The 24,416-nt window shown below is 40.9% G+C and overlaps 1 protein-coding gene across 7 annotated transcripts in view; it reads left to right on the top strand.

Annotated features, from left to right (window-relative positions):
* The first annotated feature begins 15,758 nt into the window (after positions 1 to 15,758).
* hivep1 (HIVEP zinc finger 1) overlaps positions 15,759 to 24,416 on the top strand; it is a 70,345-nt gene continuing 61,687 nt past the window's right edge. For 3 of the 7 annotated variants that reach the window (XM_036566920.1, XM_036566915.1, XM_036566921.1), the window contains exons 1-2: positions 15,759 to 15,848; positions 19,166 to 19,303. In XM_036566920.1, the coding sequence (XP_036422813.1) occupies positions 19,264 to 19,303 (40 nt within the window). In that variant the 5' untranslated portion in view covers positions 15,759 to 15,848; positions 19,166 to 19,263. Of the gene's footprint in view, positions 15,849 to 15,897; positions 16,269 to 16,933; positions 17,035 to 17,203; positions 17,321 to 19,165; positions 19,304 to 24,416 lie in introns of those variants that run through there. The other 4 variants (XM_036566917.1, XM_036566918.1, XM_036566919.1 and 1 more) reach the window with 4 other exon arrangements.

The raw sequence follows: 24,416 nt of genomic DNA, 5'->3' as shown, positions 1-24,416 counted from the left end.
TTCAGGTGAAGGATGGCCTTCTTTAGCTCCAGGTAGTCAAGCTGTGTCCTGAGTGGAAGCTGTTGGGCACATTGAGTCTCCCCAGTGAGAAGAGGGAGTAATTGAACTGTGCAATCCTTCTCTTCCCATTGGAAGTTTTCCACTGTCCTCTTGAAGAGTTCGACAGACACTTCTGGATCATCCTGAGGTGTCATCTTCGAGAGAGGAAGGGTGGTCACGGCTGGTGAAGAGGAATTCTGCAGCAGTCTCTGCACCATCTTTCGCTCCATCAGAAGCTCAAATCTGGTCTGTTGGGCTTGGCACATCTTGAGGGCCTTAATGACTTCTGCCAGTGGTGAGGCTTCCATGGTGGCTATGGTTCTCCAAGATCCCGGGTTTCGGCACTACTGAAAGACCCTGGTGTAACGTGGGGGAAGGAGAATGGTGGAGCCAGGAGTGGAGACATAGAGTACAGTTTATTCAACAACATAAATTAAAGAAATCAAACATGAGCTTCAAGCCTATCAACAGACATAAAAATGGTCAACTTTCAGCCCTTTTAGACGTGTCTTTGGTCTCTCGACACCCACTGAGTGAAAAAGAGGGAATAAGTGGGCAGAGGGACAAGTATCCACAGGTGGATGTCATGACTAATCAGTTTGCTTTCCCACCAAAACTAGCTCCACAGACAGTGCTCGACCATGCCCCTGCTGCCACAACTCGTAAACATACAAATAATAGAAGCCTTTGGAAAGTTGCTTCAGTACCTGCCCATTGACTTGCCCAATAAACGTATACTGTACTATGCAAAAGTTTTAGCCACCTGAGAAAATTACAGTGAAAATGTAATTAACCTCTTAAAATACCATGCTTATTGCATACTAAGGCTTCTTATTCAGTAACAACAAAGACTTTAACGCAAACTGACTGAGCAAACTTTCTTCTTCAAAGTAGCTTACTACATTTTTAATATAAGAAATGTTTTGCTTTTTAAATAACCCCTCCAATTATTCCTTAAGCACAGCTTCTTCCAATGCTGCCTCATTCTTGTTCACAGGAAGTTAGTGTAAAATGCCAGGCTGTGTGGTCAATACTGTTTTTACTTAGTGTAAATAGACACTGCCTTATTTTTATATGTATTTATACTGATGTTATATGGAGATTTTACAAGCAAAACACACTCATTACTGAGATAAATAGTTTTAAACAATGTGCTTAAGTCCCTAAGACTATTACACAGTACTGTATAGTCTTAAAAATTTACAATTATTTATAAAAATCTCAAACATATTGTGTAGCCTGCTTCAAACATAATATGCCCGCATGATGTGTGTGCACGTAAATGGGAGATTTTGGCACAGTCCTAATGTCTGTAATGGCTGCTCGATATGTTTAGCTCCATGGTAAAGTTTTGTTCATTTTGTTCACAAAGCTGCATGTGCTCAATGAAGGCCTGGATACAGTTTGAACAGGTTGAGAGAAATTTTGGGGATACATTTACAAAATATATCTCTAGTGATCTCTAGTGATCTGTAGTTGAATTTTTTGTTGATCATAACTGACCATATGGTACAGAATCAGCAGATAAGGGTTAGGTTAAAAAAATGCTTCTTCTTCTGAATACTGAATAATAAGCCTTAGTATACCTGTGATTTTAAGAGGTTAAGGAACTATATTCAGAATTAAATGTTGTTTTGAGGGTAGAGACATCGTATGGTTTGGTAAAGGAGTTTATCCTGAGTTGGACAAAAAGAAAAAGTAGTGATGGCTGAATAATGAATACCCTGTCCTAAATATATTTCATAACATATTCCCTTACAATACATTAAAAAGTAACATATTCACAATACTTTTACAATAGTTTTGTAGTACATCTTGGTAAGGCCATGGGAAAACCTTTTTTTTTTACTTAATTCACACTGTTTCTTACTGTTACTTGTTGGAAGTTTTCTTCTTGTACTTTGTCTGTTAACATGTTTCATTTGCTTATCATTGATGAAGTTTCAAAAATTCACTTCAAAAATTCAAACATTTTTTCTCTCTCCCCAACTACATTAGTCCACTGCTGCTCCCATAATCCCTCAAGCAGTACAGTACAAGACTGATGCAAAATTTATCACTCACAAACATGACCACTACTGGCAAAATTAACAGTTTTATCATTTCTCAAAAGAGTTCAGTAATACAGATTAATAAAAGATCATGACATTGATTTATCAGCCTAATCAGGCTTTAGCAGAGCCCAGTAACACTGAGATTAATAACTGATCGTGACATTGATTTATCAGTCTATTCAGGCTTTAACAGAGCTCAGTAACACTGAGATTAATAACTGTTCATCGCATTGATTTATCAGTCTACTCAGGCTTTAGCAGAGCCCAGTAACACTGATATTAATAACTGATCATCACATTGGTTTATTCGTCTACTCAGGCTTTAGTAGAAACTTCAGTGTTTGTAAAGAAGCCATTAACTGAGGTCCTCTTTAGAATTCGTCTAACGAACATCTTTGCCACATACCATAGTTAATAGTTAACATGCACTGATAGTGTTTCTTTTGAATATTGTATTTTTTATTTAGTGGGTAACCATTCTTAAAGTATTCTCATAAAAATCTAAAACATATCTGTATTCTGAATACTGTCTTTTCGAAATGTAACTTGGACTGAATCTAGATACTGAATGTTTGTATTTTGAATTCTGAATTCCAGTCTAAACTCCTATTGAGAAAGCAGAGGGCAGGTGAGGAGAAACTCCCGGAGGCAACAGAAAGTAACCTTGAGAGGAACCAAGACTCAATAGGATAACCCATACTCTTCTGGTTGACACTGCATTGTGTAAAGATTGTGTTTGACATTGAGAGGTTGTTAGATATGGAAACATACATATTGCCAAAGTATTTGCTCGTCTGCCTTCATACACATATGAACTTGAGTGACGTCTCATTCTTAATCCATAGGGTTTAATATGATGTCGGCCCACCCTTTGCAGCTATAACAGCTTCAACTCTTCTGGGAAGACTTTCCACAACTTTTAGGAGTGTGTTTATGGGAATTTTTGACCATTCTTCCAGAAGCGCATTTGTGAGGTCAGACACTGATGTTGGACAAGAAGGCCTGACTCGCAGTCTCCGCTCTAATTCATCCCAAAGGTGTTCTATCGGGTTGAGGTCAGGACTTTGTGCAGGCCAGTCACGTTCTTCCACATCCATGTCTTTATGGACCTTGCTTTGTGCACTGGTGCGCAGTCATGTTGGAACAGGAAGGGGCCATCCCCCAACTGTTCCCACAAAGTTGGAAGCATGAAATTGTCCAAAATCTCTTGGTCCAGTGGCGGCGTGCTTTACACCACTGTATTCAACGCTTTGCATTGTGCTTGGTTATGTAAGGCTTGGATGTAGCTGCTTGGCCATGGAAACACATTCCATGAAGCTTTCTATGCACTGTTCTTGAGCTAATCTGAAGGCCACATGAAGTTTGGAGGTCTGTAGTGATTGACTCTGCAGAAAGTTGGCGACCTCTGCACACTATGCGCCTCAGCATCAGCTGACCCCGCTCTGTCATTTTACGTGGCCTACCACTTTGTGGCTGAGTTGCTGTCGTTCCCAATCGCTTCCACTTTGTTATAATACCACTGACAGTTGACTGTGGAATATTTAGTAGCAAGGAAATTTCACAACTGGACTTGTTGCACAGGTGGCATCCTATCACAGTACCATACTGGAATTCACTGAGCTGCTGAGAGCGACCTATTCTTTGTAGAACCAGTCTGCATGCCTAGGCGCTTGGTTTTATACACCTGTAGCCATGGAAGTGATTGGTACACCTGAATTCAATGATTTGGATGGGTGAGTGAATACTTTTGGCAATATAGTGTAGCAGGCAGGTAAGGAGTTAATCTCAGTCAGACAGTGATAATGCAGTATGAATGTTGAAAAGAAGCAGAGTATCAGCTGAAACTGAAGTTTGGATTATGGAGCAAATATAGCATGGAAATCTCTCTGCTTCAGATTTTCCTCTGAAATCCTTTCTTTCTTTCTCTCTATATCTCTTTTCCCTACCAAGGCTATCTAACATCCAGCTGGAAACTTTGACACTCTATCAAGCCTTTCCAGAACTCGCTGCACTGTCTTGGACCTACATGTCCTTGGACTGAATGTTACAGCAACACTGTTACAACATTAGTCCATGCTTTCTTGTTTCGGTTCTCCTGGTAACATGGCAAACAGAGCAAAACTGGAGTCTCCGGTTGGCACTGTTGCTGTGGCAGTGATTCTGCAATAGGAAAAGGCCGCACAGAACAAGGGGACTTTCCGAGCAGCTTGACCACAGTTGAAGAGCCTTGGGTCGGAGAACTCCTGCTTCTCTCTATGACATTTCTCATAGACTCAGCTCGCATGGGAGTAGAGATAACGGGGATTTATCGGCTGTTTCTCCGGGCTTGTTTGGCGGACTGTGTTGGCAAGGGCAGAGTGAAAAGCGAGAAGTCAGGGTTAACCACAGCCGTGCTCTTTAATTTCCCTTTAATTTCCTACAGTGCCAAGTAATGTGATTTCTCTCCAGGGTTTAGCACCAGGGTCAAGGTCGTTTTCAGCCTGCTTTTGCTGGTAGAACATTTGAGCGCGAGTGATGGAGAGGAAATACCAAGTAATTCCTTGATTGCATAAGATAAGCCGATGTGGTTATGGGAATCCCCTGTCCTAATGCTTTTTTCTCATGCTGGTATATATCCATGGGTAATGACTTTCAAGAATGAACAAAAGAGGCAAGTAAAGTCAGGCTTCTCAGCACACAGTGCTCTGGGGCTGTCAAGGCCAAGACAAATCGCACTTGGGATTGCATGTGGACTGTACACTCACAGAGCTTGTATGCTAAGATGCCCATCTTTTGTTCCACTGGTTTGTAGGTGAAGGTTGCAGGAGCCTGAACATGCCCAACTATGCCATTTCTAAATTCTTAAAGAGATAGTTTGGTGGGAGAAGAAACAGATTTACACAATTTTGCCATACTCATATATTCAATCAGCCATGTTTGGCATCCAAAGTTTGCTTTTTTAGTTTTGACCTGGAGCTATGAGGCTAATGTAGCTGAAAATAGAAGCTTGCACCCCACCAAATGCAAATGCTGAAGTAAATTTAAATATAAAATTAAGCAAAATTCAGGCTTCATAATGGCTGCTACTTCTGTCTTTAGCTATTTAATAAACTTTTGTTCATTTTCATAGACAACAGTATTTTATACAGAGTTAGAAACCACTTAAGCGAATGGAGATTAACATTAAGAGCCCATATCTTATATTTTTCAAGCACGGTATATTTTTTTTCAGGGTTTTGATATTTTTGTTGGCTTATGAGTAAGTACATTTAATTTATAAAGCATATTTAAAATAACACCAGTTGACCAAAGTGCGGTACATAAAGAAGAATATATAAAATATTAAATTACAGGGCAAATACCAACAAAGTAACATAAAATAATATGGATAATTAATAAAAGAAGAAAGAAGTAAAGAATAATAAAAATAAGACAGATAAAAATATTAAAAATACAAAATACTATTATAAGACATATGTCTTGATTATTTTGATCTTGGTTTTATGTACTAAAAACAATCATTCATCATTAATAATTCAGGTAACACTATTTGGATGGTCCACTATAGATGCTTTGTAATGCTCAGTATATCTTTAAGTAACGTTCAACTAAATTTCCATTAAATGCAACTGAACTTGAAGTTGAGTGTTATTTGGATTGTCCACAGTAGATGCTTTGAAGATGCTCAGTTTGTCTTTTATTTTATTAACCCTAACCCTAACCTCAACGCAAAACCTACACCTACTCATAACCAAAAACCTAACCATAATGTTGTTGATAATTAACTAATTATCACATTAAAGTTTGTTAATGATTTAAGTATCTGTAGAGCATCTATAGGGGACAATCCAAATAAAGTGTGACCATTATTCATTTTAATGACTATTTCTCAAACTCACTATATCCCTTAGGATTAGACTGTTTTTGTTACTGTGCTGTTAAGAGTGATATATGTAAATGAGTTCTGTACTGATTGGATGCATTGTATTGTGTCTCATTCAAGAAGCATTTCGGGTTGAAACACTGGTTCTAACTTTACTGTGAATGGACATGGCTGGTCACTTGGGCAGGGCTAAATTCGCTTGGCACAAAAAACACGATTTGAAAACAGGCTGATTTGCAGCCAGTTTCCATGTATGGTCTGTATAAGCTTTAAAAATGTCCTGATTATCTACATTTTAAGTAAAATACATACTGTGAACTTTTGATTTTTCTCCAAAGTATCACGCTAAGGAAAATTCAAAATCCCACCATGGAGGCTAAATTTAAATTCCCCCAGCATGATGTTCGCAGCAGTGTTCACCAAATCTGATGCCCCTTTTACATTACAGCATTTACACATTTCTATAATTGCTGTACCTTCCACACCACATGACTTCCACTTTTCAAACCTTTTTAAACCTTTAACCCTCCCACAACAATATTTAACCAATGATTATCTACTCAAACTGCACCAACTTTCTATCATGATCCCATCATCATTCACAGCAAGTTGCAATTGTAAAATTGCACTGCACTCTGACTGTGAACTAAACCTCTTCCAGAATACTCACCTGACTGAATAGGCTTCATATCAGCTTAATTCACTTATTAGTATTAAATAAGGCTGTAAGACGCAATGGCACTGAACACAAGGCCTCACATGACTCCTCATAGGTGGAAAATATTGATCTGGGATCATCCAAGTATGAGTCATCTACTGCGTCACATTCACAAAGGCACCTGCATTGTGCCTCTGGAGGCAACTCTGAGCTTGATCTAATAAAGCAAGGCATTTCAAAAGGCAAGAAAAAGACTTGGCCTGGATTCTTTCTTAGGGGGTGTGGTCAATACAGTAGAGATGAACAGATACAAAAGAAAAGAAAAAGAACAGAAAATCAGATTTGAAGAGCAAAAGAGAAGAATAGATCAGAGAAGTGCAGAAAAGTAGAAAGAAAAGAAAAATGTAGAAAAGAAGAGCAGAAGAGAAGAGAAGAGAAGAACATGTGAATAAAAGAGAATACAAGAACAGAGAACAGACAAGAAGAATACAGAAGAGAGGATAAAAAGAATAAAAGAACAAAGAAAAGAAGAGCAAAATATAGAATAAGAGAAGAGAAGAAAAGAGCAGAGAAAAAGAGCAGAAAAGAAGAGTAGCGAAAAGAAGAGCAGAATAGAAGAATAAAAAAGAATAAAACAACAAAGAAGAGAAAAGAAAAATACAAAAGCAGAAGGTGAAAAGAATAGAAAACCAAAGACAAGAAGAGAAGAATACAAAAGTAGAGAAGGAAAGAGCAGAGAAGAGGAGATGAAATTAAGAGCAGTAGTGAAGAAAGCAGAAGAGAAGGGAACAGCAGAAGAAGAGAAAAAATACAATAGAAGAACAAAGAAAAGAAGAATACAGAAGACAAGAGCAGAGAAGAAGAGGAAAAGAATGGACAGCAGAAGAGAAAAGCAGAAGAGGAAAATAAAAGAATAAAAGAACAAAGAACAGAAAAAATAATACAGAAGACATGTATTATGATATGCTTATGATATTGAAGGCATATTTTGAGATTTTCCATAAATAACCGATACATCTTTGGCAGGCCCCTCGGGCTTGTTCCAAATGAATTCATTATACCTCAGGAAATGTAAACAGATCGTAACAGTGGGAAACATAAAAGGAACATTGTGAACATTGTGAATTTTGAATCATCTGTAGTCTAATAGCTGCCTCTGCTGTGGCTTATTCAAAAAGTGCATGTGTCTAAGTGTTTACACTGGTGCTGAGGTGGGAGTGAAATATGTTTACTAGTGACAGCTAACTTAGTGCACTTATCACAGAGGGGAGAATCAAAGCCTCTGTGTCCGTTTTCCGTCTCCGGGGAAGAACATTTGGGAACCCTAAACGGAGACAAGTGTTCTCATTAAGGGAGCGCAATGTTGAGCTCGAAATCATTCACTTGCTCACTCATGTGGCTACAGAATGTCCTCTAGTGGCGGGGAGGCAGGAGGGGACTGGGGGAGGAGCCGGAGTCAGGGAGTTGCCATGGCAACAGCCTCGGTTACATAACTTCATATGGTGCGGTGTAAACAAAGGAGTCAGTGCTGTGCTGAAAGACAGTCTCCCCCCCTCACTATTATTACATAAATAGTTCAGTAAGTATAATGGGGTTTATTTTGGATTGAGCAGTCAAATTACAGGCCTCTGAAAAGTTTTTGGGAATGACAATGACTTTGTAGCTCAGCGTCCTTACTGTAAGACTATAGTGGGCAAAAAGCATTAGAGTAATGTGCTCTAGTCGTTGACCTATTGAATACGGAAAGAATTCAATAGGTCAGTAGCCAGTAATCCTGATGGACTGACCACCTCAATCAATATCTAGTTAAAAATGTCCACGCTTAGTCCTGTAGTCTTCTCAAACATTCCAACTTTAAAGCTTTAGCACAGCCTTTGAGTAGATGCAGAAAAGTACAGTCCATGTGATATGAGTGTAGAGATATTTTTAAAAGTAAAGCTTTTTCATGTTGCTGTAATGCTGTGCTTCACCCATGACACTTATTTCCATGGCTGGATCTGCGCAAGCAATATCCTACAAAATTCGCCCTGTGGATCTTCACTGGCTTTTAATTGCCCTCAAGTGCACATATGAGCAAGACTAAATCTTAAATATTTATGCATATGAATGTGAGAAACTTGTTCAATAAAGAACCAACTGACCTGTATAATTTCCACAAGCATCCATCCATCAATCCATCCGTCATCTAAACCGCTTATCCTTCTGGGTCGCGGTGGGGTGCTGGAGCCTATCCCAGCTGTCATTGGGCGGAAGGCAGGATACACCCTGGACAGGTCGCCAGTCGATCGCAGGGCAGACAAACAGACATACACATTCACACACTCACTCACACCTAGGGGCAATTTAGCATGTCCAATCAGCCTGACTGCATGTTTTTGGACTGTGGCCCTTCTTGCTGTGAGGCGGCAGCGCTACCCACTGCGCCACCGTGCCGCCCTTCCACAAGCATACAAAAAAAAGAAATTAAAGAATAAATAATTAATTTAGGATCAATAATCAGACTAATGGCTGGTTTCTCACACCCAGATTAAGCCTACACCTAGTGTAAATAAGAATTTCTAAGGTTGAAACACCAGTCCAAGACTAGGTTTAATCCACATATATGACTCTAGCCCTAAAAGTTTAGGGTAAATAGCATGGTACTGATATTAACCTGTGAAAACTCCAGGCTCATGACATACTAAGGCTTTTATTCAGTAACCACACAGAGTACAATGCAAACTAGCTGATGGACCCTGGCTATTTAAAGGGTTAAAGGTCAATGTGTGAAACCTATTCCTTAAGATTCTTGAAAATGACCACCCACTTTCAGCTGTGCTACACCAGTGCCAGTCTCTTGTACTCAGTATGTATATCATTGCTGTGTGTAATACCACTGCAGCTGCCAGTGAGCGCGTGGGTTATCAGGCCCAAATCCCTCTAGAAACATGGGACTGGTCACTGGGGAGGTGTAGGCTTACGTAGATGTACTTGAAGCTGCCGTAAGTGGACACCGCTGCCTCTGTGCAAGTGGATGAGGTGATTGCTGGAGCGTGCAAATATAGCTTATTATTTTCAATGTGGCAAGGCTAAAGCAAGATTGCTCCCAAAGGAAGCTCCGATTGGCTACAGAATGTGCTGAAGCCGAGACTGGCCGTCTCCATCAGCTGGGTTGGGAACATGTGGAATCTCATGCAACACATGGGATGATGAAACAGCAGCCATGTACTGGAGTTTTGTTCAGTTTGGAGTTTAGGATACACATAGTGACCTTAATAGGAGGGTACAGACAAATGCTGATTTGGCAGTTTGCAATGCTTCATTCTTAGTTTTTTTTTTCAAGCAACAAAGCAGTAAGACCAAGATCAAGATCAGGATGGTTTTTGTCATTAACCACAGGTATATGGTAACTAAACCCTTTAGGGCAGTGGTCACCAACCCTGGTCCGGGAGATTTTCCTGGAGATTCTGTTTCCAACCACAGTCTGACTGACTGGATCAGATACTTTAATGTCAGGTGAGGGGGCAGCATGTTAGATAAACTCTGTACACCGCTGGTCACCAACCCTCCTCCTGGAGATCTACTTTTCTGCAGAGTTTAGTACCAGTCTGCTACTAACATACTACCCTAGCCCTTACCTACAACTAATGTATTTGATCCAGCCAATCAGGTACTTCTGAAGATATTCATTAGCTGGAGCAGGTGTGGCGGATTGTGATTTGAACTACAGTCCACAGGAAGGCAGAGCTTCAGTACCAGTGTTGGTGACCACTGTATTACAAGTATGCAATAGTTTAATCTCAGTTCATCAGCCAGGCTCTGGAGGAAAGAAGCAAGAGGCCATAAAATTAGTGGTCACCAACGCTCCTCCTGGAGATCCTGGAGATCCTGGAGACTTTCCTGTAGACTGTGGTTGGAAACAGAATCTGCAGGAAGGTAGACCTCCAGGACCAGGGCTGGTGAACACTGCCCTAAGTTATGTTTAGTTATGTTTTTATTATTAAATAGTAAAACAAAACACCTATTTAACTATACATACACTATCCTAGTTGCTCTTGGTCCTTGAGGTCCTTAGTCCTGCATAGTTTTGTGGTTTGCCTGCTCAATTACACCTAATTCCTTTCAGCAGTGAGTTAACAGTGTGTTTGAGCACAGAAAATTGTGCTGAACTCTGGCCCTCCAGAACAAGAACTGGACACCTACAAAGGGTAATCTGTAGGACACGGTGGGCATGTTCTATAAATATGATGTCAGTACATGTAACTGTAAAAATCTCTGATTGTAACTTTTAAAAGCCCACTTAGTGAGCTGCTGTAGCTGGCAGGCCATGTTTTATCAATGACAGAAACCTCTGAATATTAACAACACACCCACTCACATACGTATAATATGTACTTACGATATGTTGAATGTTGGAAAACCCTAGTGCTGAGGTCGCTGTGGCACTATTTTGACACTTTGTCAAAGAAGCTGTATCAGGTTGTGTATTAGGGGTAGCACTGTACAGATGATTATGGGAAAGTGGGTGTTTACTGGCAGTGATGAAAAATTATGCACTTTCACTAATGCTACAGATACGTGGACATTTTTCAGGGTTTTTTCAGCCTGGCATTTCTTAGGCTCTAACACTGACTCAAATAGTTTTCTGTATTAAGTGAATGTACTATGAGAAAAGGTTTTGTCAAAGACTTTTTGATGACCTGAAGATTAAACACTAAAACATACACAGTAATCCACTATAATGCAATATAAGAGTGCAAACATTAGAGTATAAATTCGAAACTAATGTAAAATCTCTGGGTTTATTATTAGCAGACAATAACCTGAACAGACTTAAAGTCAACATTAATTGGAAATCATTATGTATGTTTTTCTATATCATGACGTATTTCCAACAGAAACATAGTCAGGGAGGTGTCTGAGCTAGCTCAGCATTTTTGCATGATGACAGATGTGGGTGATGGGAGGGGAAGGTGAAACATGATATTATTGGTCAATATTATTTCTCCCAGCCTGCTGGTGCACTATCATGGCCAAAAGTCATTACACTTCAATAAAAGATTTCAGAGAAACAAGAATTTTATCTTTGAAATAGTATGGTATAATGAATCGTGGACCAACAATTTAGTAAAAGGTCAGTTTTGATTACAGTTTCACTTAAAAAAACACTCTCACCCAAAATGTAGTCAATCTACTAAGATGTTTGATATTTGATATTTCAAATGTCTACAAGGTTGATGAAGCTAACAAAGAGTGGAAGCTTATAGCACACAAAAAACACTGTACAATCTGCAAGCCTAAATCCTCTGACACTTGTCTCAGTTGATACATTTTTGAATAATCTCAAACATAGTTGCTTATATGGTTTTGACACATAATATGCTGCTATCTATAAAAATGGAGAAAATATTGTATAGCCAAAAACAGTAGCAGCAGCCACCTCAGAGTTTTTACAGTTCACAAAATGTTATATAGTGTCATAAACCAATCAACACATCTGTTTGAAATTACTTAACAATTTGGTGCAGTTTGTAGTGAGTGTGTGGTATTCATTTAGGTAATTTAGTTTGAACAATGAAAATGAGTGCACTCATGGCCAAATTACATTTGGTTAAAAGAAGTAAACACAACCTCTACAGCTACACGTCTTCAACTATTTTTAAAAAATAACATTTTCTGCAAATGTTAATGCACAGTCACTTACATTTGATGAGCTGATGATAACTCCACAGCGTAATACATTTTCTGACTCTTCAACCATTGTGTTAACACTGGGCAACTATGGGCTTCTCTAAGCAGATGGCAGAGGATTTGAAAATAAAGCAAATTCAAGCCTACAAAGCAGTTGAGAGATATAAAAAAGAATTCAAAAAACTTCCAGCTTGCAATTTCCACTTTCCCAAATGTCATTAAGAAATGGCAGTTGAGGAGAACTGTGGAAGTCAAGACGACATCTAGAAGACCAGAGACATTTTGGAAAAATGTACTTTGGACTGGTGCACTTTGTCCACAATCACCAAGATATGTTTTGAGAAAAAAAGCAGCATTTGATGAAAAGAACAGCTTGCCAACAGTTGAGCACAGAGACTGGATTATTATGCTTTGGAGTTCAGTCTGTGGCACAGGAAACACTGGACAGGTAGATGGAAGAACAAATTCTTTTAAATATCAGCAAATTTTGGAAGCAAATGTGACACAGTCAGTCAAGAAACTAAAGAGGCTGGCTTCTACAGTAGGTCAATGATCCAAAACATACCTCAAAATCCACTATGAACTGCTTCAAGAAACACAAGCTGAAACCTTTGGAATGGCCCTCACAGCCCTGAGCCCTTGAACACTGTTAAAATCTGTGAGTAAATCTTTAACATGCTGTGTATGCAAGACGGCCCAAAAATATCACAGAAGTAAACGCATTCTGCAAGAAGGAGTGGGTGATACTTCCTAAAACTAGAATAGAAAGACTCCTAGCTGGCTACAAAAAGTAAGCTATGATATCTGTCGGTGGGGGTGTTGTGAAGTACTGGCTTAGTAGGGTGTCCAAACTTTTGTCTATGCCACATTTACTTAAGTTAGTTGATCTAATATAAAGTAACTGTGCAATACAATTTGTAGAATTTTTTAAATAGTTTGCAACCAATGCAGAGGTTGTGTTTACTTCATTTCACATCACAAATCAACAAAATATGAAATTTGACCAGGGGTGCCCAAACGATTGCATAGATCAGGCTGACTACATTTGGAGTAAGGGGAAAATTTGGGTCAATGTCATTTTTGGCCAAACTATTTCATTAAGACTAAGCTGATAGGAGGTCACACTGATAACAGAAGCTACTTTACATAAGAACATGCAGATGTAGGTGGTTATCACCTTCTTAAACACGAAACACTAAAAATTTCCTCACAACATCCTACCACAAGACTATATCAGTTGAAATTGATATATGCCAAGCCAATTAAACTGCTGATATTTATTTTTTTGTTTTATTGCAAAAATTTGTGAGTAAGAGCACAGCAATTACATCAGGTGCAGGATGCCATTTTGTTAACGGCAGCAGTTGATAGCGTGAGTCACATAGTGTCTCAATATGGAGAGCGTGAGGGTGTGCAGGCGGGAGCTGTCACAGAGGCAACCTCTGAATGGAACATCTCCCCCCACGCTGTTAGCACGTCCAACACGGGTGAGCTAGAAGCTCACGCAAAGCCTAAACACAAAGATACATAACGACAATAACAACAATGAATATGATAATGAATTATCAAATATTATTACCATTATGCATGATGCTCAGAGTATCAATCTGTAACGCTTCTGTCTGAGACTGTGGTGTCTAACAACAACCCTCAGAGACTTGTTTGAACTGTCAAGCTGACAAAGGTGTTACAAAGACTTTTTGGTTGTCATGAAGATGAAGGAGAACAAGGCTCGACACCACAGCAACGGCGTTATTAGATTTGAATTTTATGAAGAAATCCTGAGTACTGAGAAAAACCAAGCCTGAATGCAGCAGCCTTCAGGATGATGCTGTTTGTTTGGTACCTATTCCTTGTCACCTGCACATACATATTCTTCCCCTATGGGCTTATAAGTGAGGGAAGCAGTGAGGATAGAAGAGACAGTCACCTCTACCGTGCTCATTAAAACACTATTTATATTCTCAGGACCGGAATGCTCTGACCTTTTTCATTAGCTGATGTGTCACTGCCGAAGGCAGACGCCCCTAGCCATAATGCTAGACGCATAGAGCTGCATTACTCCATTTCATTGTGCATTTTGAGAAGGCTTCAAATGGCTGGCAGATGCTGCCTGATGTTTATCATCATTAGTTGCATTCCACGTGAAGCCCATAGCATTTCTATTTATCTGAGATATAGTCACTACTTGCTTCTCTAATCATGTATCATAGTCTCTATAAAGGTGCCATGAACAAAGTCCATTACTTATTACAATTGTGTGGTCATAAAAAATTAATGAACAGACCTTTTTTAGCAGGCTGTGAGGTAACTTTATAGATAAATCATTCACATGCCTTGCCCTGCATTGCCTTATACGTTCAGGAGAAACTGTTTCTGGTTTAAATGAGCCCTTGGCAGGGGCTCGGTGTCAAAGTAGGAAACGGATTGGCTGTTTTTCAATGGGCAGTGGTGAGTCCTCTTTTAGAACAAGGGTCATTTCTCCTGCATTGGTAAATACATTTACATAATGCTTTGGCTATTTGCACTGGATGTCAACAAACACCACTAACTGTGTCAATGATTTACATTTATTCTCTATAGCTGTAATTTTACCTTTTTCCCATTTTAGGCTTTACCTTAAACATGTGGTATTCGTTTTAATAAAATAAAATGCTACTCAAAAATAATCAATAAACAATAATAAGGAAAGACTGTGACTCTGCTTTAAATGCATTTCCTGTGAGGGTTGTGTAGAAGCTACAAATTAGGATACTTGCTTTCAGCCTCGTTATTTATTTATTCGCTTAGTGTTGTATTTATATTTCACTGAATTTTAACGCAGTGAACAAACTTGTATGTGATAAAAACAAAGCGAAGCCTTCCTGTTTGGACATGGACCAGTTCCCGTCACTGAAATTCCACATTTAATGCAACCCTTGTGAACTCGATGCTAAGTTCGGCTGTTTACAGCGCTTAGCAAAAACCACTCCGCCGTCCTCGCATAAATTCACTTCACATCGACACATTTCGCCACTTAAACTCTCGCCCCGCAGACTGGACTCCTCTCACAGCCGCGGCTTGGTTCGCCATTGTTCTGTGAGGTCTGTGAGGGAAAGCCCAGGCACTAGCTGAGGGGCACAACGTGACCTGACAACAAGGAACCTCCGGGAAAACCGTCAGTGCTAAACTATGTGCAGGGAGGGGGGGGGGCGTCGAAGGGGCACCGCGAGCAGCGACGCTCTGAACTCTCGGGCTGACTTGGCTTTTGTGAAGAGCAGCGCAGTTCCAGTCTGCCACTGTTATTACTGTTCTCAACACTCACTAAATCAGTCTCTGAATGAGGAGGCGCTGGATGAGAATGACGACTTTCTCTTCCTTGTTTTGTCGTCCTTCGCGAATCTCCCTGCCCGCACTTCCTCTGGTTAGGGGGCGGAGACGGGACCCCCGCTGACGTCAGTGGGCCTGTCGGTTTCCTGCAATAGAAAGTGAGAGAGGGTAGAGAGAAAAAAAGAGCCCAGACCTTTCCCTCTGACCGTTAAGGTGTATGATAGTAGACATATCTACAACACTTAGGACTACACCTGTAAGTACCAACGGCCGAGAGCGGCGAGCGCTTCTCCGTGTCGCCGTGTTCAGACAGATATGGCAGTTTTGTTTAGTCCACAGTGGCCTTAACGTGCTCATGTAGCTATCGCTGTTTGTGCGACCGTGATATGGAGCGAACAAGCTGTGTTTAGCACTCGGGCTCGGCGCAGTTCGGAAAGTTGTTCAGAAGCCCTGTGCAAGTTTTTAAAGTCCGGTGTTAGGCTGAGAGTCAAAGTCTTTCCCGAGCCGAGCCGGCCCGTGTTTTGTAGCTCACCGGAACGCCTCTGTTTTGGAGTAGACGTCTGCAGCATTTTAATGTGGTGTGTGTATGTGTGTGTGTGTGTGTGAGTGAGTGTAATGTTTATCAAGCCCGCAGCAGAGCCTGAGTGTTGCCGAAGAAACACTCTGGCGACGATAGGTAAGCTAAGCTAGCGCTTTCCCTGTCACACAGTGTGAGGCTGCTCCGGGTAACGGCTGCGTTCTGGCGCAGTGTTGGCGATTTAAAAGGCGTTTTCGGTCGATGTGAGGAAGTGTGTTTTGGCGTCCTGTTGCGGAGGACTCGCAGGGGTTTTCCCCGGCTCCTCCCTCTGCTGCTGTTGCTGCCGCTGCTGCTGCCCGGTCATGTCTAACATCTTGCAGGCATAAAATGCTCTATAGTAACTTCCCACCTTCGTTTGGCACCAGTTTCCTTTGGCACCGCGTCCTTAGCCCGGTTGTCAGACGATGTTTTTTTACTGCCCCTTTGGGGTTTAGCACGTGGTGCCTCATAGCAGCAGCACCCGCGCTAATGCATGCTATCTGAAATAGCTACGGCTGTTGTATACAGGCTGCGAGGAGATTATGATGCTAACTGTGGTGGGAGACAGTTTCTCAGTGAAGTGGTCCCGCTTAGACAAAACAAGTGTTGTGTTTTGTTGTTGTGTCCGACCTTCCCACGCCTAGCGTCTCGTTTTGCTGTCACACGATACTGAAGCAGTCTGTCAGGTTTTGTCGACTGACTGACTAAGTGACCCCTTTGAAACCCCGCTTTCGGGGTCATTTCGTCCTGCAGGGGTCTAAACTGGGCGTGTGTGTTTTGTGTAGGTATGATGCCATGACTAGTCCTCGTAGGAGCCTTACGCTTCCTCTGGATGCTGGGAGGTGATGTCATTGCCGTAGAAGCGCACATGCCCCGTGCACTTGTAGTAAGTATTATGCAATATCGCCAAGTCGAAGCGTTTGTAAAGGAGGCTGCATGGTGCAGGAATGCTTTTGGGCGAGGCAGTGAGGGGCTGCCAGACAGCCCCCCTCTCTTACTCTCTCTGTCTCTCTCTCTCTCTCTCTCTCTCTCTCTCTCTCCCCTTGCAACAATAGACCACAGCTGAAGGCAGAAACCGTGCAGGCCAAAAAACCCCAAACCTTCCATCATCTGCCAGAGCCACTACACAGCAGACATTGTTGAGGCTCTGTTCACCTGACCCGAGCGCACAGGTGCTGGTTTCATTTGCATTCATATCTCACACCGCTGCTAAATCGAGCCCTGCTTTGGCGTTCAGAGGGACTGTGGTTTTTTGAGAAAAAAAAATGAGGTTGTGGTTTGGTAACATTTAGAACAGGCGGTACCTGCTTTCGCCTCACTGTCCCTCACACTTTTGTGTTTGCATTACTTCTCTGATTTGCATAGGAGCCAAAAAGTGGGTCTCCCAAATCTGCTGCGGCAGAAAGACCATTAGAAGCACTGCGTCTAACGCCCTTGATAGGTCTGCCCTTTCTGATTTGCATGGCTCTGACGCTTTTGATATGCAGTGTGTGAACCTTTTCACGAGGCGGTGAACTAAGATAGAAGCCTTTCCAGCAGCCATGGGCTCTAGCCTGCAGGACAGAGACAAGGGCGTATTGTGGGCGCCCTTCGTCACCACGGGCCACTTTTCGTCAAAGCGAGGGGTAGATATGTGTGGCCGATGTACACACGCCGTGCACCCAGCACCCCAGAGCTACAGAGATGTGACGTGAGATTAGGACTGCAGTGATTAATCGGCAAAGTTGATTAGTCATTGATAACATCAATTATTAAACATCAATGCACCATGTACTTAAAACAAGAGCACTTCGTAATATCGTTATGATACATAAGGTCATGCTGACAGATTGCAGTACACTACAGGATGAATGTTGGGGGGGTGATGTGCCTTCTAATGTTTGATTGCGTCTGAGAATTAAAGAAAATCACACAGATGGAACTTAATCTAAATCTGCAAACGTCTCTGGACATGCAGACATGCAGGCTCTGGATTACGTAGACTGTTTGTTAACTTCGAGTTGTTGCGTGGGATGCAGACTTCAGCAGACTTTGCCTGTGGAATTGCGGAAAATTCATATGGCTACTTAGCGAAACAAGGAGTTCCCAACCAATCAATCAATCAATCAATCAAATTTAGACAAACAAACAAAGAATGTCTTCCAACATATGTAATACACTATCCATAAGCAAATGTAAAGAGCTGCAAGCTTACAAAAATCACCACTAAGAGGGGACTTCAGCTGTGCTCTCCTCCATGGTTGGAGGAGAGCACAGCTGAAGTCCCCTCTTAGTGGTGATTTTTGTAAGCTTGCAGCTCTGCAGTCTTGCAGAGTCAAAGTGATGGCATTAAGCGCTTCAGTGAACATCACAGGACATAGGTCCAAAGTCCATGAGACCAGAGTCTGTAATTCTGGAGTCTGGAGTTTTAGAATGGGCATTTGAATAATTGTGGCAGGAAAGTGAGAGGAAACCGCAGAAGGTCATACGCACATGAAATACCCAAAAGCCACTGTGTTGTTTGAAGATTGGTTTTGAGGGATTTACACTGGGTTGAAGATTTACACAGAACTTCTCTAAGGACATGACATCATGATGGCAGTGCGTGTTTACGTGATCTAGTATGACTGCTGTAGCAGAGTGATGAGCAAACCTGTGTAATGTCAGTGTATGAAATCCTTTACTTAATAAATGATTTTGTTTACTAAATGATTTGGTACAATGTGGGGAAGAGCTCATTTTTAAGCAGCGTGTTGTTATGGTGGCTGGGAGACATCAGTAATGGAATAGTCACAGGGATAGGTCAGTGGTGTGAACCCCATTGAGTGGGGTTAGGTCATATGTCTCATAACGTTCATGAGGCTAGCACATGTGCGAAGATGGTTTGGATGCTGGCGATTGCCAGGTTCAAGTCAAGTTTAGACTGAATTTGTTGGACTAGTCAGGTTCAGATTGTTTGTAACATAGGTTTGTCTTCTATAAGATTATTTTTCCACGTGTTCTTTTTGTTAACAGTGTGTGTCTCTCTTGTGGACCAGGAATCAGCGTTTCCGTTCCCGGAACACCGGCGTTCCGGTCAGCGTCCTTTGCTACGATGCATCACTAAGTGAGCCGGGCCAGGCTGGAAAAGCAGAAAATGCCGCGAACTAAGCAGAACAACCCCAAAAACCTGAAAGGTAAGTGCTCTCTCTCTGTCTCGCTGTGTCTCTTTGTTTCTCTCTGTCTCTCTCTCTCTCTGACTTGCAGAGTCAGCAGGTAGAGAGACTGAAGCGGTCTGCTCCAGAACAGAATGGATGCCTTTCTGGCTTCTGCTAAAACAGAAATAAAACTACTGAAGTTTCTACAAGTGGTGACGGTCAAGCTTGGGCTGAGGTGTACACAGTAAAAGTAGACGAAGGGAGGGGGGTGAGATGGAGGGAGAGGATCGCCCAAAAGGAGACAGTGATGTGACACAATCTTTTGTGTGTTTTTTTCAATCTCTTCCCCCACTGCTGACTTCATAGCCATTAGATCAGCTGAGTGACAACTAAAAACTTAAAATGCTGGGATAACAACATTTCTTGGATTTTGAAAACCATCAGATTAAGCTTGGAGTTAATAATGAATGTTTGTTTTTGGCATAATTGTGGCATAATTCTACTTTAAAACATTCCTGATGTAAAATGTTCTGCATGGTTGCTGTGTATATATTACATGCATATTCCCAAACATCTAGACAGAATGTATCATATTGCATTACTGTGAGGAACATTTGGTGGGTGTAATGCTGCCTGGGGTATTTATTCAGTGCTCAAGAGGGTTCACGGGTTCAGTGCTCTCTGCTACAGTGTTCATCCTTCATTTGCACATTTGCCATAGTCCATGGGATACATTTACCGTCACTCTTTGCCAAATCGTGGTCTCCTAGTGGTTCATTTGCACCTCTTCCTCTAGTGTACGGTATTTTCCATTTTACAGCATTTGACTTTTTTACTCACCCTTTATAAACCATTCATAATGCACAAAGTGTATCCTCACACAAGTGTGTGTAGCTGTTATTCAGCGCCGTGTGGTATGCATTTGCATAACTTTGGGGAAAAAACTCTACCTGTATGTTAAACATTGACAAACAGCCTTGCATACTCTCTTTCCATTACTTAGTGCATTCAAGATGTGGCCTTACTCTCGTCTGTTTGAATTTTGTAATGTTTTGCACTAAATTTGAAGTCTTTTAGACTTGCTGTGTCTGTGATAGGAATGTGAGACGTGACGACTTCTGAAAACAGCTTGCCAGATGTTTTTGGACATTTGTTTATAATGAAGTCCCTTCGCATACTTATTGCTTCGAGGTCTTGTGGACAAACAACGTAAATAATTTAGTTTCATAACCGTGCATTGCCTGTTGAGAGCACATTTTTCATGCCGGAGTCATTACATAGCAATAAAAGCAGTCCTAGAGAAACCTGGCAGAAATAGCATCTTAATGAAGAAAGAAATCAGTAATAAAGGCCCAAAATAGATACAAAATTATGTTACTTTCCAGGTCATAAATCGGCGATGATTCACTGATATGTTTTCCGTTCAGGCTGAGAGTAGATTAGGGTCGGTTAAGAGTGCTCTGTGTTTCTACTTCAGTCAGAGTGGGGTGATTCACCGCTCTTAGCGTTGGACTGCTAGAACACGTGTTTGCGTGTGCTGCCTTTTAACCTATTTCACCATCCTCCTCTGTTCTCCTCTTCTCTCCTCCACGCATCTGTGCCAAGTGCAGAACGGGTCGGACGGGTAATGCTGCGTGCCGTCACACGTCCACATTCTGCTGCACTGACTGGCGTTCCCCTGGAATCCTGACCATTTCCTTTACAGCGCCCCCTCCTAAAACTTATGCAATGTGCCTACTGGCACTTGCTCAGAGGAACACTTTTATGGCCTTCTGTTTCCACAGAAGTAGTTCACAAAACTTTGTTTGTTTGTTTGTTTGTGTATTTATTTATTTAAATATTTGTTTTGTTTTCAACACTATATTTTGGTTAAATCAGGGATTTGAAAGTTTAAAAATCACATAGTAAATTAGGATGTTTCATATGCAAATTAGCTTCTCTCCAACAATATACCTTCTCAAACTGAAGAGCCATGAGATGTCTGAACTTTGTCACCAGAGAGCCGTGAAGAGCTTTTTATGTTTTAGTCAGAGTTTAATCCGTTGAAAGAAACAGAGATTCTACTGCAGCCACAAATAGTACAGAGCACAACTATTGCACCTCAAAAAACTGCTGATAAACATCAAGCTCAAGCTAATTTAACACCTTACTCATATAGAGTCAGTGGAATAAAAGTTTTAGAGTCATTTAGTGAGCATATCATGTTTGGTATCAGCTAACTAACTCATGAACCTGCTGTTTTCATGCTGAAAGGTCCAGGTGAGCTATGATGTGACTAGGCTCGTAAAGTTAGCTGAAGTGAAAACAGACAATTAGCATTTGTCTGTTTATTGTAAAGGATTTAGATTGATTTTAGAATTAGAACAGTATGTTTCAAACCATGTGTCGCCTCCTGTGGATTTGTACTCTGTATTTTTCGAGTACTGCCTCACAAATTTGAATATCAAATGTGACGGAAATGCTCATTGCTAGGTTAAACCCTAAGGACCTGTATATGGGCCCACACGTCTATTTCTCTCTCTCAAAACTCTCAGAACTACATAATTCATACACTTTCCTTATACATGTTTCCTAGTAGTTAACAAATTATTCATAGAAGTAAGCGAACAGTTCTGAGATTAATAACTGAATAATAACGCTAGGGTGCAATTAGTTCAAGTAAACCACTACAGACCACATTAAACAAATGAGGGGAAAAAAAGAGAGATACAAGGAATCCTTCTTAAACTATTTACCCAGAATTTTGTAGACACCTTATTTATTGATCGATTGATTGATTGATTGATTGATTGCTGCAGTAACTAAATGTACACTACATGCTGGAACATTGCTGTGAGGATTTCATTACATTCAGTCACAAGAGCATCAGTGAGGTCAGGTCCTGATGTTGGATGATTAGTTCTGGATCACAAATGCCACTCCAACTCCTCCCAGAGGTTTTGGATGGAGCTCCATCACTCCAGCTAACACAGTTCCACTGCTCCACAGCCCAGTGCTGGGGGTTTAATACCCCTCTGGATGATGCTTGTCATTCAGTGTGGTGACCTTAGGCTCATTTGCAGCTGTTCCAGAGTGTCCCATTCTATTGCCATTACTGTACTAACAAGATTATACTAACTGTGCTAGCAATGAGTGCTTGTTAAATTAGCCGAATTCTGTACATAGAAGAGATATCTGGATACTGTAGTGTGTAATAGGTGGTCAGCAGGTAATCTAGTCTAGTGGCATGTTTGTTATATAGTCAGTAAACTGTTGACAGACAGTTTTTGTTTTTAGCCAGTATGTAGCTGGTATGCTGTCTTTTCTAAGGCCACAGCTGTTAATTTCACACACCTGCATTCCAACTGTTCAGACTGTTTATAGTGTGTGTTTTGTAGGCTGTTACTAGGTTCTACAGAATGTAGTACAGTTGTTGAATGACTTGTTGGCATTCCATTGTGTGGCCTTGAAAGTAATATCAGCTGAGAAGAACCTGACATTCTCTCTCACACACACACACACACACACACACACACACACACACACACACATACACACATAATAATCATAACAACACACAGAATTGCTGAGAGTTCCCTGCGTGCTGTTGAGTGTGTTCTGTTGTCATGGATACAGAGGGGACCTCCCTCCGTCCTTTGGTCAGTAAAAGCACACGCCCTTCCTGCAGCCTGCCATAATCCTGCTATACAGCTTCAAAGCGTGAAGCTTTTATTGTTTTGCCAACCTGCTGCGTTTCTAGGATATGTGTGTGTGTGTATGTGTATGTGTATGTGTATGTGTGTGTGTGTGTGTGTGTGTGTGTGTGTGTGTGTGTATCACTTTTGACTGCAGAAGTAAGCGGGAATGCTTGTGTGACACGGTTTGTGGGCAAACAGACAGGAAGTGAGGAACCCCCGCCCCTTGCCAGGCATTTCTGTTTACTTTTGTCAAACAGCTAATCGCTAAGCGCACAGAGCAGCGCTAATGCTAGTGCTAACACAACTGGGTTATTTTACCATCACATCACAGCTGACATAAATGCATGATTTCTGTTGTAAACACAAATGTAAATATGCTATCATTCAGAGGTTACTGTTAAAAGGTTTGAAAAATCAATGTTTTTCGTAATATGAAAACCAATTTGATTAGAGAGACTGTATATAATGTTTCTAATATGCTAGTCCTGTGCAGCTTCACAGATTAATAATAATTGCTAGGAAAGCAGGAAGCTCTTTTAAGGCACCCATATCACGGAAAACTTGAGTTTTTCTCACTTTTCTTAAATCAAAGAGACTGATGTAGTTTGTGATGTCATGCAAACCACTGCATTTATGTACTTCTGCCTATTCATCCTACAGCAGTTTAGCTTTGCCCATTCATGCTGAAGTTATAAAGAGTGTTTCAACCTGGACTGCCTTTTTGAAAGAGGCACAATACAGGGCAGCCAACTAGAACAGAAGTCATTTACCTGTAACGCCTGTCTTAAAGAGTGAGTAACAAAAGCAGCCTGTTAAAAGTAATGCAGCAAATGTGCCTTTAAAAATAAAAAAGCATAAAATATGAACAGAGAACAAGATAAACAGCTTCTAAAATGACTGATAAAGTTGTGTAGCATCAAGAATGAGGTTATAATAAAAGTAACTTCCAGAATTCCTCATATTTTCAAAGATTGGTGTTTAGATTTTGTGGAATGTGAATTAAATAATAACATACATCATCGCAAAGTACAAAATAAAGTTATAAATTGTAAATTGATAATTGAAATATATTATTTGTCATTTGATAACTTGTAGTAACAGATTATTTACATCATGTAAATTTACATCAGGGGTCAAAAGGGGCAGTATTGTAGAATAAATAAATAGTAATCCATCTGATTCATGCCCTGTTACTCTCTCTACAAATTGGGCTTCCTGTCCTGTGATTGCTTCAGCATGCTTACTCAATTGCTGGAATATAAATTAGCTATTATTTGAACACTTGGGGACTGACGGGCAAGAGTGCTGCAATGAAATGCTATGCACAAGCATTGAACTGACATTAGAAAAGAGCAGCTTTTTCAAACTATGGCCAACTGGTCATTCACACTGCATAATAGAGACAGCAGCTGATGCATTGCATCAGGGGGATTTTCATCTCTAACAACTTAAAAATAAGCGCTTTGAGTGAGTCA

This window comes from Colossoma macropomum, unplaced genomic scaffold, assembly GCF_904425465.1.
Source record: "Colossoma macropomum unplaced genomic scaffold, Colossoma_macropomum, whole genome shotgun sequence".
Lineage (NCBI taxonomy): Eukaryota > Metazoa > Chordata > Actinopteri > Characiformes > Serrasalmidae > Colossoma > Colossoma macropomum.
Note: the sequence above shows the minus strand (reverse complement) of the source record. Positions and strands in the feature narration are given on the sequence as shown.